Here is a 16,856-nt window from a genome sequence, read left to right on the forward strand (position 1 = left end):
AATTCTCTGCCAGCCTCCCCAGTGAGCTCGAGCGGCTCTGGAGGGGTGATGAGTGAAAAGGAGCTTTGCCCACCGGGCACAGACCCTGGTGGACGGTTATGACAACTCCTAATGCGACTCTGGTAGCGAGCTCAGCTCTGAGACTCGTGGGGTCAAAGCAGTGCACTTCCTCTTGGAAGGGGACCACAGCATGGCGTGTGAGGGAGGCCTCGCTGCAGAGACTGCGGGTGGCTGGCCGGGGCCTTGGCTCTCCTGGGGCAAGGCCGGGGGGCGGAAGCGGAGGGAACCAACTGCGCCAGGCTTTGGGGCCCAGAGGAGGTCCCCTCTCACGTTACCCTCCACTCGGCCAGGCAGCCGGCCAGGCAGCCGCTCGAGAGACCAAGAGGAGAGCCAGGAGGGCTCTGACACAGCAGTCACGTCAGCCGGGGTTACTAGAATCTTCTAAGGAGGAGGCGGTTCTGGTTTGAAGTAGGGATGCGTGAGAAGCATCTGTTTTCAGTGGGGACCACAGAGAGGCCTTGGGGACCCATGTTGCCTCAGCGAGCGAGGGTGGGGCCTGGGGTGGGGTGCGGCTTGCAGTGGCACAGGGCTGGCAAAGCCTCTTGACTTCAGGGGGTCGGGCCCACGCACCCCTTGAATCTGAGAGAAAAATCCCATTTACCCGCGTAGACGTTTACATGAGCACAATTTGCTAGACAGAGGGGTTGTAACCTGCACCCGCATCTCAGCCGGGTCAGGGACGCAAAAGGGCTAAGACCGCTGGTCTGACGCGCCCGTCGTGTTCCTTTCCTTCCAGGTGGAAAGCAGCGACACGCCGAAAGACCCCGCGGTGACCTCCAAGTCCCCGTCCATGGCCCAGGACTCAGGCCCCTCAGAGCTGTTACCCAACGGGGACTTGGAGAAGCGGAGTGAGCCTCAGCCGGAGGAGGGGAGCCCCGCCGGGGGGCAGAAGGGCGGGGCCCCAGCGGAGGGAGAGGGCGCGGCCGAGACCCCGTCCGAAGCCTCCAGAGCCGTGGAGAATGGCTGCTGCACCCCCAAGGATGGCCGGGGAGCCCCTGCGGAGGAGGGTGAGTCCCATGCGGGTCCGGAGCTTGGGGGCCCGGCAGGTGCCCGGAGGCCCCGGCTGGGCGTGGAAGCCGAAGGTCTACCTGCCAAGGCCGTGCCCTAGAGCCTGCCCACAGGTTTTATTTGGCCCGCGTAGTGTTTTAAACATTTAAAAAAATTAAGTTTCCAGTATTTAAAAAATGAAATTTCACATAAAAATCTGGAGTTTTGGCTTCTCACGGGAAAAAAAAAAAAAAAAAAAAAACCAACCCACCACCCAAAAGCTAGATCTGGCAACAGTGAGTTTGCAGAATGCCAGAGGCTGCTCTGCTGGGGTGGTGGCTGTCCCCACGTCGGCTGCTTGTACGCCTCGGTTCCCTCGGCCTTTGCCCGGCCTGCTCGCTTACTTCCACAGGAGCTGCGGCTCTTAGGGTTCCATGTGTTGGTGGCCGCGGCCTGGGCGCTTGAGGGCAGCAGATGGCCTTCTGGGCCTTAAAGGCTGGCTGGCCTTGCCCAGTGCTGTTGTCCTGAGCTCACCGGAGTTCAGCGGACTCGACCGAAGCTTGATGGTGACAGAGTGGGGGAGGGGAGGGACAGGTGGGGCGGGTGGTGTGAGCTGCCCAGCCCAGGCCTCTTCCTCTGGGGACTTTGTGGCCTAGCCCTGGAGTCCTGGAAAGTTGCCCACTTTTCTCTTTCAGGTTAAGCCAGCGATTTCAGGGCCAGCCGAGCTGTAAACATGTTAGTAATGAGGACAACTAGCAGTTGTACAGGGCTTCACAGTTTACGAAGCACTTTCTCATACATTATCACGTTTGATCCTCCCCGGGCCCTGCCAGGTTGTTTTGCATATGTGCATTTGAAATTCACAGAGTCTTCCTTCCAAGCGTACATGATGGAATGAGTCAATTGATTAATTGGCATAACTTAATTGCACATGCATCCAAGCCTAATACTCATGCAGGGTAGAGAGCATCTCCAGAAAAGAGATTTCCAGGTTTATTTATCATTCAACTAATGTTTATGATGCCCCCACCGTGTGCAAAGCGCTTTCTGAGCTCCTTTGCATTCATTGCTTTATTTACGCTTCCAAACAATCTTCTTCAAGAGGCATTAGTATCCCTCTTTTAAGGTGAAAAAAAAAATGGAGGCTTCACGAGATAAAGCGTCTTGCTCAGGGACCCCCCCCCAGCCTGGTCGTGGCACATCCAGGGTTCATTCCGTCTTGGTCTCTAGCTTCAGAGTCGGTGTACCCATCCAGTAGCCCCCGCTGTTCTGGGACGGGGCTTGCAGTGGGCTGGTCCTGAACTGAGCGCCTCCTGGGATGTGTTTTGACACTTGGTGGGAGTGGCCGAGGGCCCTGAGAGGAGTGGCACAGGAGGCGAGGGAGAAGATGCCACTGTCCCGTTACCAAGGCCACATGTGCCAGAGCAGAATCAGGGCATCATGGGCCCTTCCCACCAAATGGGCAGCTCCTGGGACCTCACCATGGCTGGGGCCCCGCTGCCGCCCAGGGCCGGGGCAACCTCTCCTGCCTGGGGGGATGGAGCCAGGGTTCCAAGGGTGCTCTTAACCCGCACGGGTTTGCTTTGGGTTTGGGCTTGTCCTGCCTCCTCCACTTCTGTTCCTTCTCAGGAGCAACTCCTTCAGTCAGTCAGTGGCGGGTTTTTAAACGCCCGTTTGGTGGGTACCACGAGCTGGGGAGACCATCACTAACCAAAACCTGGCTCTTGCCCTGGAGGACCATACGGTCTGCTGGACAGACAGATATTCATGAGAAATGCGTGATTATACACAGAGACCAGTTCTCTGAGGGAAAATATACATGGTTCTCTGAGGAACTATGACAGAGGGACCCCAGTAAGCCTGGGCCGGGACACCTAAGCTGAAGGGCTCACTGGGGAGGGGCACCCAGGGAGGGGGTGAGGACAGGTGTAACAGCTCCCAGGTGGGAGGGAGCAGGGTATCCAGGGGCCTGACAGAAGGACGGAAGTCTGGAATGGGAGGAGGAAGGGCGAAGGGTGTGAGATAGGGGACAGCAGCCCGGGCCAGCGCAGCTTCGAGGCTGCCCTCTCAGGGGCTGACATGATCCGCTTTGCATTTGCAAAGATCCCTTTGCCATCTGGATCCTGGAATGGAACAGAGGGGCTGGGAAGCAGGATGAGCAGTCAGGAGGCTGCTGCAGGCGCCGAGGGAGGGCACGAGGGTGGTTACCTGGAGAGCTGTGGGTGAATGCCAGGGACACAGCGGGAATGGGAGAGATGGTACACGAGTGACTCTTGGGTTGGGGGCCTTCGCACATTGAGTGGATCCTTCTCAGAAGCTCAGGGCAGAGTGCAGTGGGCAAAAACATTCCGGGTGTCCTTGATCTCCCACATTTGGCCTTGGAAGACTCCTGCGTTGCCCCAGCTTTCCAGGCAGTGGGGATGCTGGCAGGGACCCGCGCTGGGAGCCCTGAAGGTCACTGTGAATTGTCCGGATGCTGAGACTGGTGAGCTGTTACCTGGAGTGGTGGGCAGTGGCCCACTGGCGGCTTGGCCCGCTGGGCCCGCCTTCAGCCACACAGAATGCATACTCAGCTGCTGGTTCCAAGGAGGAAGGAGACCGGGGGCCCCAGGGAGGAAGTGACTTGGCTGTGGTCTCCTTTCGGTTCCCCTCATGCCTCTCTGCAGGGGCCCCATCCATCTTTCCTGGAACACCTCTCATTAGTTCCTATACGGGAAAAACGGAGGACTTGAAGGCAGTCTTGGCCTGGGTGTCCTCCTGTGAACACGAAGGAGCACCACATCCTGACGGTACAGCCAGGAGAAAGGAGGAGCGGGAGAGATGATGACTAATAGGACAAGAGCCACCTGGACAGGCAGGTGGTGGCCTTGGAACTGCTCCTGCACGCCTAGCATTAAGGCCATCGGGATGGTGGAGTGGGATGGTAATGTGGCTTTCTGTCTTGCCGAATCCTGACCGCGTGTTGAGTCTTCTGTGTCCTCACCACTCAAAGTGGTCCATGGACCAGCAGCGTCTCTTGGCCTCACCTGGGATGTTAGAAATGCAGAATCTCAGGTCCCACCCTAGACCTGTTTCATCAGAACCTACATTTGAAAGCGATCCTCCTGATTTCAATGCATATTAAACTTGGAGAAGCCCTGCTCTTTATATAATTCTCTTATGTAATCCTCGCGATCATCTGTGGAAGACTTCTGTTAGCCCCATTTTTCAGATGGGGAGACGGAGCGTTCAGAGGTTGGGTTACTTACCTGAGATTATACAACTAGGAAGGGACCAGATTAGGGCAGCACAAAGCTCCTGTCTGAATAACTGAACGCAGTACTGGCCTAGCGACTGCCCTCTGAGGCCGACCGGCCTCAATCCTGTCACGGAGACTTGGGTTCACTTAAAGGGAATTTGGGGATGGCCCCTGGCAGAGCAGAGCTCAGACCAACAGGTATGTGTTAGAAGCACCCTGGCCTCCCCTGCCCCCAGGACCTAGGATGCCCTAAGGTCATGTGTAAGCCTGCCAGGACCACCCTGGAAGGCACACAGCCACCTGGCCCAGCCCGTGGCTCTGGGTCTGGGCCAGGAGCAGATGGACTGCAGAGGGAGTGTCGAGAGAACAGCTGACCCTCCTTGACTCAGGACAAGTGCTGCATTCTGAGGCAGCCCAGTTTGTTGTTTTGCTGGGCCAGGCTGGAAAGTGTGTGTGTGTGTGTGTCTGTGTGTGTGTGTGTGTGTGAGTGAGATATCACTCAAGTGGGCATGCGCAGAGTCTGTCAGGGAGAAAATTCCAGAAGGAAGCCAGTTGGAAACCGCATGAGGAAAAGCAATTCTGTTTGGGGGAGCATGGGGGCCAGGGAATGAGGAAGTGCGGGAACACGCATCGAGGCGGTGCGGTGTGAAAATGAAAATGAGCAAGCCGGCTGGGGAGTCAGGGGCGCTGAACCCTGGTCTCGGTTCTGGCGTGAGTCGCTCCGCTCCCTGGGCCTCAGTTTCCCCATCGACGGGCTGCACAGGTACCCCATCACCTCTCCAAGTCCCTTCAGCCCCGATTTTCTTTCATTCTGAGGAGCTGATTCCCCATAAATCAAACGCCCCGGAGGGTCCGGGCAGGAAAGTCCCAGGGGCCACCGGGCGCTGTGCTCCGAGGGCGGGCGCCCCCTCCTGGCCGCCCAAAACCTCGCGGGTGCAGCGTGCGGGGACCCCAGGAAGGAGGGAGGCGAGGCGCGGCGCGGGTGGGAGGGGGAGCCCCGCTCCGGGAGGCCGAGAAAAAGTTGGGGAGCTGGCTCTGGTGGGACAAGAGGGCCTCAAGGAAGCTCGAGGAATAGACAGAGAAAGTCTGGGGAGACATACCTTAAAAGGCCTGCTGCCTACACGGCGCCCCCGCTTCCTCCCCGCGCCCCAGGGCCCGGCTGGCCCTGCGGGGGTCCCCTCTTCCCGGCAGCACCCCCCCCCCCCGCCCCCGCTGCTGGCCCTGCCTTCCCCGTCCCCGAGCTTCAGGTCGCCGAGGCCCAGAGCAGAGCCCCAGGTCTCCCGCGGTGAAAGGGGGCAAAGAAACAGCCTCTCTAGGGGCTGAGGATTCAGACTTTCAGTGCTGTGGCTGGTTTCCGCCTCAGAGCCAGGAGATGCAGGAGGGGCTGTTTTTTCCGTTTGTGGCCCTTTGTCCCCCCTTCACAGCCCCCACCCCGCCCCCAAAGCTACCATGAGCCAGCCTCAGTGACCTTGCGCTCTGGGCCCAAGCTCAGTACTCTTGGCTTCAGACAAAGGGGTTCTGGGTCCCAGGTAAGAGGAGGCTCACACCCTCCCCTGTTCTCCAGCAGGAAGCTGGAAGGCAGAACCAGCGCCACCCCTGCCAGGCCAGGGCTGCAGGCTGCAGACTGCAGGGCGTACTGGGCCTGGGAAGGGCATTCGAGAGGCTGGACCCTGCGAGGAGGGGGGCAGCAGGGACCAGGGTGGCCATCAGACATTCTGGAGTGTGGCTGCCCTCTTGCTTGGAGCCCAGAGGACAGGGAGAGGATAAGGTCCCCCTTAAAGAAAATACTGCTGGGGCTCAGCAACCCCCCCCCTCGGGGCGGGGGGGGGGGTTCCCTTTCAGGAACTGGAGTCAGGGCCCTTTGAGGAACTGTGGGCAAGAGGAGCAGGGAAGTGCTGCCTTAGGGAAGGGAGCAAAACTCCTGTTGATTGAGCACCTGCTATATGCCAAGCCCTACTCTAGGCACGGAATGTTCCTAATCCCCTGAAGCCTTTAGAAGGGTTATAAACCTTGATTCAGTGAGGAAAAGGCTGGGAGAAGTTAGAGAGTCACACCAAGACAGCTGGAGTCCAAGTCTTCTAAAATAAAGCTAAACTTAGGGACCTGAGAACGGGGTGGGAATGGGGTACAGAGGCAGATGTTCCTCACAGGAAGAGAAGATTGAGAATTGCAGGAGCACCTTAGAAACCATCTCCAGCATCTTGATTTTCTGGATGAGGGAACCGAGCCTCATAGAGACAAAGCTGTTTCCGCAGAGCCTTGGTCCAGTCGCCCTGTGCCCCGCCGTCCCCAGCACATCACCGCCTTACCCCACATAGGAGCAAGTGGTCCCTTCCAGGGCCAGGGAGGGCTGTGCAGTCGGGCCCGTCTGCTGGGAGGCGGCTCTGTGGACTGGGAGCAGCCGAGGGGGGCTATTTCTAGACCCCTTCCGTGCACCCGAGGCGCTCAGTGGGCCAGAAACCACAGCCCTGGCTTTTCTGTTGTTGCTTCCGATCTGGGCCTCCAGGCCTGCTCCAGTCCTTTCTCTGCCCTGGCTGTGCTCCGAGTCCTCGGGGCCAGCATGCCGCCTGGCGCCTGGTGGGCCCTTAGGCTTGACGTAGGAACACCTAGATGGTTGGAGAAGCCCTGTCCCCTGGCAGGGACCTCAGGCACAAGGGAGGCCTCTGAGCCGCTCCTGTAACTCCGCCGACAGTCCCTTTGTTCTTCCCTTTCCACAGGCAAAGAACAGAAGGAGACCAACATCGAATCCATGAAAATGGAGGCAAGTGTTTTCCTCACCCCCCAGGGGCTCTGTGGATCCTGATTCTAGAAGAAAGCCACCGCTCTGACCGACTGTGGCGAGAGTGTGTGAGGGGAGCCCGAGGTGGCCCCTGGCCCCTTCTTTACATGTCCCTCTGTGAGGAGCCGAGGAAGGGGTGTGGAGGTTGGAAGGTCCCCCTCGGAGACCGAGCCCCGCCCGCCCCTCCCAGTTTATGTCCTGCCCCCCACCCCGCCCCCGCCCCCACGGTCCCCAGCCCAGGCAGGGGCTTGGCCCGCACTCGCGGGGCTGGCATCTCTGGCCAGGAGTCAGAGCTCCTGTGTTCTGTTCGAGGTGAGTGCCTCCTCGGGGTCCCCTCCAGGAGGAAGAAGCCCTGCAGCGGGCCGTCCGTGCCCACCTTAATGCCGCTCTGTCTCTCTGTCCTAGGGCTCCCGGGGCCGGCTGCGGGGTGGCTTGGGCTGGGAGTCCAGCCTCCGCCAGCGGCCCATGCCGCGGCTCACCTTCCAGGCGGGGGACCCCTACTACATCAGCAAGCGCAAGCGGGACGAGTGGCTGGCACGCTGGAAAAGGGAGGTGAGGTGCCTTCTGGCCTGGGCCCCAGCCGGTCCCCCAGAACTGGACAACCAGGAGTTAGCTTCAGCCACCGTCTGCGGCTGTTGTCAGGCCCTGGCTGAGCCTCAGGTTCCCCTTCAGGTTAACCTCGCGCCCTTGCAGGGACCTGCTGGACCCCTAGGCAGGGACTGGTTCCTTTGTTCTTTCAACAAATGTTTATTGGACACAAGGCACGTAACCACGCGGTGTCCCAGGCTCTGTGCACGTGTAATTCCTGCCCTCATGGAGCTGCCGTTCTGGCGGGGGAGACGGACAGAACACACGTAAACAAGGGGCTGAAAGCGAGGCTAACAGAGGCCTGCTTTCTGTGGGCTGGTCAGGAGAGGCTTCTGGGAGGAGGTGGCATTTCAGCTGAGCCCCAGAGGAAGAGACGAGCTGGCTCTGTGAATCGGGGGGCGTTGTGGAGAGTATTCTAGGCACAGGTAATTACGGCCCAAGCGAGGCCCTGACTTGATTGGCAGAGTGAAAGGCGAGTGTGGCCAGAACGAAGTGAGCAGGGGATAAAGGGGCCAGACGAGGCTGGGAGGGAAGCAGGGTCCAGTCACACAGGGCCTTGAGATCCTGGCCAAGGGCTGGGTTAACGCCCAGTGTCCTGGGAGGCGTGAAAGTTGCGGTGCAGAGGAATGATTGAGTGTGGAGTAAGGGGCAGCGGTGGCGACGGAGAGGAAGGCAGAGCCGGGGTGGGTTTTGGAGACAGAATCAGCAGGGCTTGCTGATGCCTGGGGGAGGGGGGCTGGGTGGCAGGGCTCAAGGCCGACCCCCGTGGGTCTGGCCTGAACGCCAGGTGATGGGGGTGCTACTTCCTCAGGTAGGAATGCGTTTGGGACGGGAGGGGATCAAGAGTTCATGCGAGATGCTGAGGTGCCTGGAGCCCGGGGCGCAGGGAGGTCTGTCCAGGCTGCAGGTGCGCAGGCGTCAGGAGCAGAGCCTGGCCTTTAAGTCCATGGTCACTGATGGCCTCACCTAGGAGCCAGGAGGGGAGAGCAGAGACAGAGTCCCAGGATTCCATCCACACGAACCCAACCCTTACGGCCACATGGAGAGGGAGAGTGGCAGGCCGGGGACTGAGCTGCCCGGGAGGAAGAGCGGGCGTCTTAGAAAGGAGGTGGTTTTCCGGAGACAGTGGCCGCCCGGCCCTTCGGGGGTGGGATTGAGACTGGCTACCGCTCCGGCCGACCTGGAGGTAGCTGGTGATGTTTCTAAGAGAGGCTGGGGGGCGGGCGGGTGGAAGGCAGCCCAGGGAAGGCCTCAGTGGCCAGAGGAGGGGACGGAGTGGAGACAGAGGGGCGAAACCTGGGCACCAAGCTCCGTGCTCTGCTGGATGTTTGATGAGAGGAGAGAGAAGGCTGTAGACCCGGAAAGGAGGGGGGACCCCGGGAACTGCCACCACCTGGGGCAGTTGTCTTTACCGCAGGCCTGCAAAGAAGGGAGTTATCCCAGTTCGCATCGCGTGAGAGTGGGCTCTGGAGAAAGTTTCAAACTTTCTCTAGAAAGTTTCTCTAGGGGAGGAGGGCGGATGTTGGCTACTCGATTGTTTCCAGTGCCTTTGGGATCCAGGAAGGCAGAAATTTCTCTCCTGGAAGAGCCCGGAAAAGGGATAGACTGTCCAAGGTCTGAGAGAAGAGAGGCACCTGACTCTGAGCCTGAAGTGTGGTCTTTGGGATGGAAATTCCTTCGCGCGGCCTGAAGCTCTGGGCTCCCTCAGGCCCCCTGTAGCCTGTGGGAGGGGCTTTTCTTTTTAACCCCTTGTTGTGCGTGGTCCGTGCTTCTGCCCTCCCTTAGCCCTAAGGTCAGAGGCTGGGTATAAGGACTTTTAGACTTGGAAAACTTCTAGAAATTTGGTGATCTTCAAACCGTGCACCCCTGAAGGAGCCAGTACGGCGGCCTACCTTCCGCTGCAATGCAAAAGGCAGACTCTTCTCAGCTCACAGGGAAAAGTAACATAATAGAGAATAGATTTTTTTCAATTTAACGTTTTCCACTAAAATTTAAAAAGATTTGAAATTACAAACCTGTTCTGACATAGAGGTAGAGAGCCTAAGATAATGAACTCCCAGGAGCTATCACCAAACTTTAACAATCATTGAAAGCTTTTCTGGAAGAAAAAAAAAAAAAAAGAAAGAAACCTCAAGCATCTGCTTAGTGATGACTCAAAAGTCGTCCTTAAGTGCAACAGAAAAATTGAAAGTTGATTGAATATTTTAGGGATGTGACTTGAAGTGTAGAGACCTGCACCCCAAGTACATTTTCTGCTGGTGAGCTTGTTGAACTTACTCATTCGATGATACAACTCAAGAATTCCTTGCCTTTCAGTACAAACGCTAGAACCTTTGAGCCCCTTGTGTCAGACAAGGGGGCTGGGGCTCCAGGGTCACCTGCTGGCCACAAGCTCACTCAGGGGACAGGGAAGGGGGCTGGAATGGGATTCCAGTTCGGGCTCCCCGGACCAGCCTCAAAGACCGCACTCCCTGCCCTGGGCTCTGCTGGGGCGCCAGGGGACGGCCAGCTGCAGGTAACACTGGGGAAACCAGATAGCTCCCGGGATTCCCAAATCCCCCAAGTCCCCCTCGGGCTAAGGGGCAGTAATTGTTGCCTTCTGCGCCTGTTTTCCAAGTGGCTTTCTTTTAGGAACAGGGAAGAAATCCTCCCTCCTCTGCTGTCTCCTCTTAGTTGTCTGGCATTTGGCCCATTTTTTCTGAAGCTGCTGCCCTGACCTTGTGTCTAGGATTCTTCCCCTTCTCCTCCTGCATCTTCTTAGCATCCTCCTCTGTCCCTTAACTGTGGCACCCCCAAATCCCTGCCCCCGCCGACCTCAGCCAGTCTTGATCCCCTTACCACTTACGCGCTCTCATAGATCTCCTGCCCACCCCCCTCCCCCAGAAGACGCATCCCCTCCTGCCGAATCCACGCTGTTTCCCAGGCAGTGCCACGGGGAGGTCCCCCCAGCACTTCCAAACCTCTGAATGTGATACCTGCCCTTTAAAGTTTCTGGAGGGCACCATCGTTGAGATGATGCCAGAACCCGCCCTGTCTGAGCATCATCTAAGATGCTGGAGCTCCCAGCAGCCCAGGGTATTCCTGGCTCTCCTCTGATAGGGTGAGGGATCGGCGCCTCAGGAAGAGCAGAGCCGAGGGCTTAGACTACTTCTGCATTAGCGAGAGGTAGCTTTTGGCTTTTAAAAGATGAACTTTGGAGTTCCGTGGTGGTGCAGCAGAGATGAATCTGACTAGGAACCATGAGGTTGCGGGTTTGATTCCTGGCCTCGCTCAGTGGGTTAAGGATCCGCCGTTGCTGCGGCTGTGGCGTAGGCCAGCAGCTCCAGCTCCGGTTAGACCCCCTAGCCTGGGAACTTCCGTATGCCATGGGCACTGCCCTAAAAAGACATTGAATAAATGAATGAATGAATAAACACATAAATAAATAAATAAAGCACGAGCTTGAATTTAGGGAAGAGGGGAAGGGTCTTGCAAAAAGAGATATAGCGCACGTGCAAAGGTTTGCAGGCAGAAGCCGGCTTGGCCTTTTCAGGAACGGGAAGGTCATGGTGGGTGACCCATGCCGTGTGGGGCTCAGCGCAGCAGGAGTGGGGCCGGGAGGTGGGCAGGGCCAGGCCAGGGCCTGAGGGCTTGTGTTCCTTGCTGCAGAGCTTCCCCAGACCCCACCTGCGCCTGCCCCTTCCCCGGTCCGCATGGCCCGCCTGTAGGGCCTTCTTCCCTCAAAACCCCCGTCTCGGCTTAATTTCCTTTTCCCATGCCCCCCCCCTCCCCGCTCCGGTCAGTCAGTCCGCAGCGAGGTCTGCTCTTCCCCGGCCTGTCCACCTGCCTCTCCCGGCCTTTCAAAACAGTGGGGAAAAAGAATTAAGACTTAAACTATCATAAAATGAATGAAATTCAAAATAAGTAGATGAGGAAAATGAGGGCATTTCCTCCTTCCCTCCTCGGCCCAGGTGGGAATTCCTGCTGGGGCTGCGACGTCTGTCCCTGTTCTCTGTGCCTCTTCACAAGCCCTTTTCAGGGTTAAACGCTGCTTCAGTCCTAACCAGGCCCTGCTGTGGAAGCGGTCATTATGTCAGAAATCCTCTGGCTGTTTCTCAAGGCTCTGACCCCCACCGTGGCTGCCACAGTGGCTCCGCCCCACTGGACCACCATGCTGGCCCCTGCGAGGGACCAGTCTCCCTTTTTATCCTTCTTTCCTCCCTCCCTGCCTTTGTCCCTGCTATGGTTTCCCGTATCCATTCTTCAGGGTTGAGGCCAAGCTCTGCTGCTTCCTCCAGGGAGTCCTCCGGGATTTCTCCAGCCCCCTCTGACCTCTTCCTTCCCTGCACCCCTGTAGTCCTTACTGTCAGGAGTGTTGGGTTTAGCACTCAATTACGTCGCATAGAGTATTTTCACTAACTCTTTCTTACCTGTTATGTCTTCACCCATCATGCCCGACCTGATGCTGGGCAGAGAGAACAGGCTCAATGAATACCTGCTGGTTGGCTAAGCTGTTGGGAAGTGGGGGAGTATGGGACTCCCTCTCAGGGAGCTTGGGCCCAAGCCACTGGTTTCCAGGGGTGCTGATAGGTGTACTTGGAGAATGGTGTGGGGCCAGGGGACTGTGTAGACAGGCTCCCCGGGGTAAGGCGTGCCCAGGTCTTCTGCACCCTGCACTCTTGCTGTTCCCTCTGAGCCTCTGCTTGCTTGAGCCGAGAACTTTCCTTGGCCTGGCCTGGGCTCCTGCCCAGGCGGCAGGGAGGGCAGAGGCAAGGCATCCTTCCTCCCAAAGGAGGGCAGTTCCAGGTCCTCTTTCTAACTATTTTCCGAACCAGATGCCCCCGAGGGAGTGCTTGAGGCTTAGGAAGGGCCTCCCACAGGTGTTCTCTGCTAACCCTGGTTGCTGGGAGTCTGAGGCAGGAGACGTGCAGAGGCCTGGCCCAGCAGCTGGAACAGCCACAGAGCCAGAGGGCCCGGGACGCCCTCTGCTTATGCTTTTAGGGTGTAGTTACGGCCACGTGATGTTAGGATTCTCATTAATCTCTTCACCCAACCAATTCTAAATTACATCAGGGCAAGGGTGCCATGGCCTCTAGGATCTGGTCTCTTTCCTGGCTCCTGGTCTGAAGGGAGGGGCTCGTGCAGCCTTAGACTCGTTAGATGCTTAATACATGTTACATACTGACAACGAAGAATCTAGGCCCAAATATCACAGTCTTTCCTCCCTCCCTCCCCTCTCCATCCTGTACTCAGAGCACCCCCCCGCCCCCAGCAGGCAGTGCAGACATTACTTTTCCTGGAGGTGGGTCCAAATGTTGACTCGGCCACTTACTGGATTTGAAGGGAGCCTTCGGAGTCACTTAACCTCCCTGAGCTGAGGTCCTTGCGCTGTGGCTAGACCTGGCTGTACCCTGCTCTCCTGGGTATGTTTCATCTTCAGGAGAGCTGCACTTAACAGTTTGCTTTCTGCTTCTGCCCAACCCATGCTTGATCAGAGCAGGTCCTCTGGGCACCTCTGCCCTCAGGGCTGCCATTCAGGAGGTACTGGATAAAGGTTTGCTGAATGAATGAATGAATAATTCTCATCTCAGGGTTGTGTGGGTTAATGAGGTATTCATAACATTTATAGCACAGGGGTAAAAGGTAATGGATTTTTTTTTTTTTTAAAGGGCCACACCCGCAGCATATGGAAGTTCTCAGGCTAGGAGTCGAATCAGGCTATAGCTGCCAGCCTACACCACAGCCACAGCCATGCCAGATCCGAGCCATGTCTATGACCTACACCACGGCTTGCGGCAACACCGGATCCCGATCCACTGAGTGAGGCCAGGGATTGAACCCACATCCTCATGGATATTAGTCAGGTTCATTACTGCTGAGCCTTTTTTTTTTTGGTCCAAGCCTGTGGCATGCGGAAGTTCCTGGGCTAGGATCAAACCTATGCCACAGCATCCACTCCAGAGGCTGCAATGACGATGTCGGATCCTTAACCCCCTGAGCCACAAGGCAACTCTGGAAATGAATAATTTTAAAAAATTGATTTTAGGAGTTCCCACTGTGGCGCACGGGGATTGGTGGTGTCTCTAGAGTGCTAGGACAGAGGCTCCGTCCCTGGCCGGGCCCAGGGGGTTAAGGATCTGGCATCACCGTGGCTGCAGCATAGGTTACAAGTGTGGCTCAGACCTGGCCCAGGACCTCCTTATGCTACAGGGCGGCCAAAAAAAGAAAAGAAAAGAAAACCCTTGACTTTACATCAGTATTACACAAATACACGCTTGTAAAAAACAAAACACATCCCTCCCCGGTGATTTGAATTCCTCCACCAGAGGTGCTTGATACTGTCAGTTTGGGGTAGGGATGACATGATTTTTTTCTATCTATCTATGTATGTGTGTGGATATAAATTCTGCTTCACAGTTGCTTTTTTTTCTTTTCCTTTTTTATATAAATAGAACCACACTGTAGTTTCACTTTACAGTTTGGTGTTTCACTTACAATAAGCCTGGGCCATCAAGCCACGTAATTACTGTTCTAGTCCACCATATGGATTACCATGGTTTTATTTCACCATTCACTTATTGGTGGACATTGGCGTGGTTTACAGTGTTTTTACTGCATAAGCACTGCAGCAGCAAACATCCTCAGTCATGCCTCTTTGCGCTTCTGTTTCTCGAAGAGAGACACCTAGAAAGAGACATGCTGGGTTGGAGGGAGTGTGTGTTTTGCATTTTATGCAGTCTGCCAAATTACCCTCCAAAAAGGGCAATGCCAATTTATGCCCCATAAACAGGGTATGAGAAGATTTTCACCTTTGCCAACATCAATATTTTGCTAATCTAATGGGTGGGAAAACGGTATCTTGTTATGATTTTAATTGGCATTTCCCAGATAATAAGTGAGGTTGGATGTCTTTTCATATGTTTATTGGCCATTTGTGCTGCTGCTTCTGTGAGCTGAGCAAATGTTGCTTCCTCTTGCTTTATAACCCTGCAGTCTCAACAGACTGTGCTTCCTGTCGGGCCTGGGAAGAACAGCCCGTGAGTGTCCAGAGGGCCACCTCCTGCTGTGTTAGATTCCATTTAATGAGCAGTCCCTAAGCACCTCCTGTGCTGGGGGCAGTGGGCTGGGGGCTTTGGGAATAAGGAGATGAATTAAGTGTGATCTCGTGGGCCTTCGTATAGAGGATGTGAGAAATGGCAACGCAGGATAGACCGTCAAGGAGCCACATTAGATCGTTAGCAATGTATGTGGGTAGAAGTTTTAGGGGATTCCACCTGGCAGATACTCCGTGCTTATTCACTGTATATAAACTCATGGGAACCTGAACTCTTGCAGGGTGAGCTCAAAGATAGCATCACCCTTGGAGTTCCCATCGTGGCGCAGTAGAAACAAATCTGAGTAGGAACCATGAGGGTGCGGGCTCGATCCCTGGCCTTCCTCAGTGGGTTAAGGATCCGGCGTTGCCGTGAGCTGTGGTGTAGGTCATAGATGCAGCTCAGATCCCAAACTGCTGTGTCTGTGGTGTAGGCTGGCAGCTGCAGCTTCGATTCAACCCCTAGCCTGGGAACCTCTGTATGCTGCGAGCGTGGCCCTAAAAAGCAAACTAATAATAATAATAATAACATCAGCCTTAAAGGAGAGGATGCCATTTGGAGCAAGTGTGACAAGTATACTCTACCAAAAGGCTGAACACATTTTAAAGGGACTCCTGCGACAGTCCATAATCAGTAGTGACCTCCAGGGATGGCCATTAGGACAGGCTGGGAAACTGTCAACCGAAAAGCGCCCCACTGTCTCTTCCGTGGACTGGCTGTGTGTGTGTGTGCACTGCAGTATTCACCGCATATGGGGGGGGGGGCGCAGAGAGACAGCTCTTAGCGCATCCCCCCTTTTTAGTGGGGAGGAAGCAGTAGCGATGTGGAGCCCTGATATCTTGCGCCAGGTCCGGCGGTGGCCATGGCCAAGCCTGAACTAGGTCAAAGTTGCTGGGACTTTGCTGAGCGCCTGCTTCATGCCAGGGACTTTGCCAAGAGCACTGACTTTCCTAAGAGATGCTCAAGTTCATTTGCATATCAGGATTCGTAAAATGGAAGTCACCCCAGCGGTCTGGCCCAGGTCACACCTCTGAACCTAGGTCAGGAGTTCCCACTGTGGCTCAGCAGAAACAAACCCAACTAGGATCCATGAGGACGTAGGTTCGATCCCAGGCCTCCCTCAGTGGATTAAGGATCTGGTGTTGCTGTGCGCTGTGGTGTAGGTCGCAGACTTGGCTTGGATCCTGTGTTGCTGTGGCGTGGCTGTGGCTGGCAGCTGCAGCTCCGATTTGACCTCTAGCCTGGGAACTTCCATATGCCGGGGGTACAGCCCTAAAAAAGACACACACACACACACACAAACCCAAAACCTCCCAATAAGTCTAGGTCAGTGTGCAGTGACAGGGAACTCCTGTCAGGGAGTGCTATCGTCCACCAGTCAGCATCCCCCAGCTCAGGTCAGTGAGCTTACCTTCCCCTAGGAAGCAGGACTTGCTGGCGTAGAAGGAAGCGCATCTCTCCCGGCCATCATGCCCTGTTTCTGCGGTGCCTCTTCTGACGGTCTGTGGCTCGCTCTTGCCCAGCAACCCTGAGAAGGGTGCGTCACTGCTCTGAAGCACTGCACACCCCCAGCCCCTGGGTCAGGCTCTCTGGAGTCAGGGACATCAAACTTGTTGCAAAGTTGTACTGTTTTTGTCATTTGCCAGGTATATTATCTGCAATTACTAGAAGCACTATTTTTTTTTTTAATCCCTGTTTTAAGATTAGGAAGCTAAGACTCTGCAGGGTAAGCAGTGAAGAGCCACTTGGATATCCGTGTAGAGAGGCCGGGGGGTAACACCAGACTCCAGATCACATGCTTCGCTTCTGTTTTGCCTCCAAATGACTCCATTAGAACCGGGCCTTCCTGGTTTTTAGTCTTGGCTTCCCCTGAAACTGCAGTTTGGGCTGGGGGGGGGAGCCAGGCGACCCAGCCCTCTGGCCAGTGCCTTCGCACCACTGTGGCTGCATGTGTTCCAGCCCCCGGGTCTTGCCAGGTTTGTGTCCTTTTCACCCCGGGCCCCCTCTCCCGCTTCCTGCTCCACTCATTTGGTCCTGAGCCCCTGCCCTGGCTTTGCTGTTTTCTCGCGATTGTGTGTTTGATGTCGTGGAATCAGATTATAAGTGAATGGATTGAGGTTCGGGAGGCCTG

At 56.1% G+C, this 16,856-nt stretch overlaps 1 protein-coding gene across 13 annotated transcripts in view; it reads left to right on the forward strand.

Moving 5' to 3' along the window:
* DNMT3A (DNA methyltransferase 3 alpha) overlaps positions 1–16,856 on the forward strand; it is a 107,251-nt gene that overhangs the window by 55,244 nt on the left and 35,151 nt on the right. For 8 of the 13 annotated variants that reach the window (XR_014839303.1, XR_014839302.1, XR_014839301.1 and 5 more), the window contains 3 exon segments: positions 797–1,067; positions 7,003–7,046; positions 7,470–7,616. Coding sequence is in view for 8 of the 13 variants with exons in the window: in NM_001435229.1 (NP_001422158.1) it covers positions 797–1,067; positions 7,003–7,046; positions 7,470–7,616 (462 nt within the window). In the remaining 5 variants the exon portion in view is untranslated. 13 annotated transcript variants of the gene reach the window in all.

This window comes from Sus scrofa, chromosome 3, assembly GCF_054392235.1.
Source record: "Sus scrofa isolate SSC_HxYL_T2T_F1_AM1 chromosome 3, Sscrofa_HxYL_maternal_Yorkshire_Landrace_v2.0, whole genome shotgun sequence".
Taxonomy (NCBI): Eukaryota; Metazoa; Chordata; class Mammalia; order Artiodactyla; family Suidae; genus Sus; species Sus scrofa.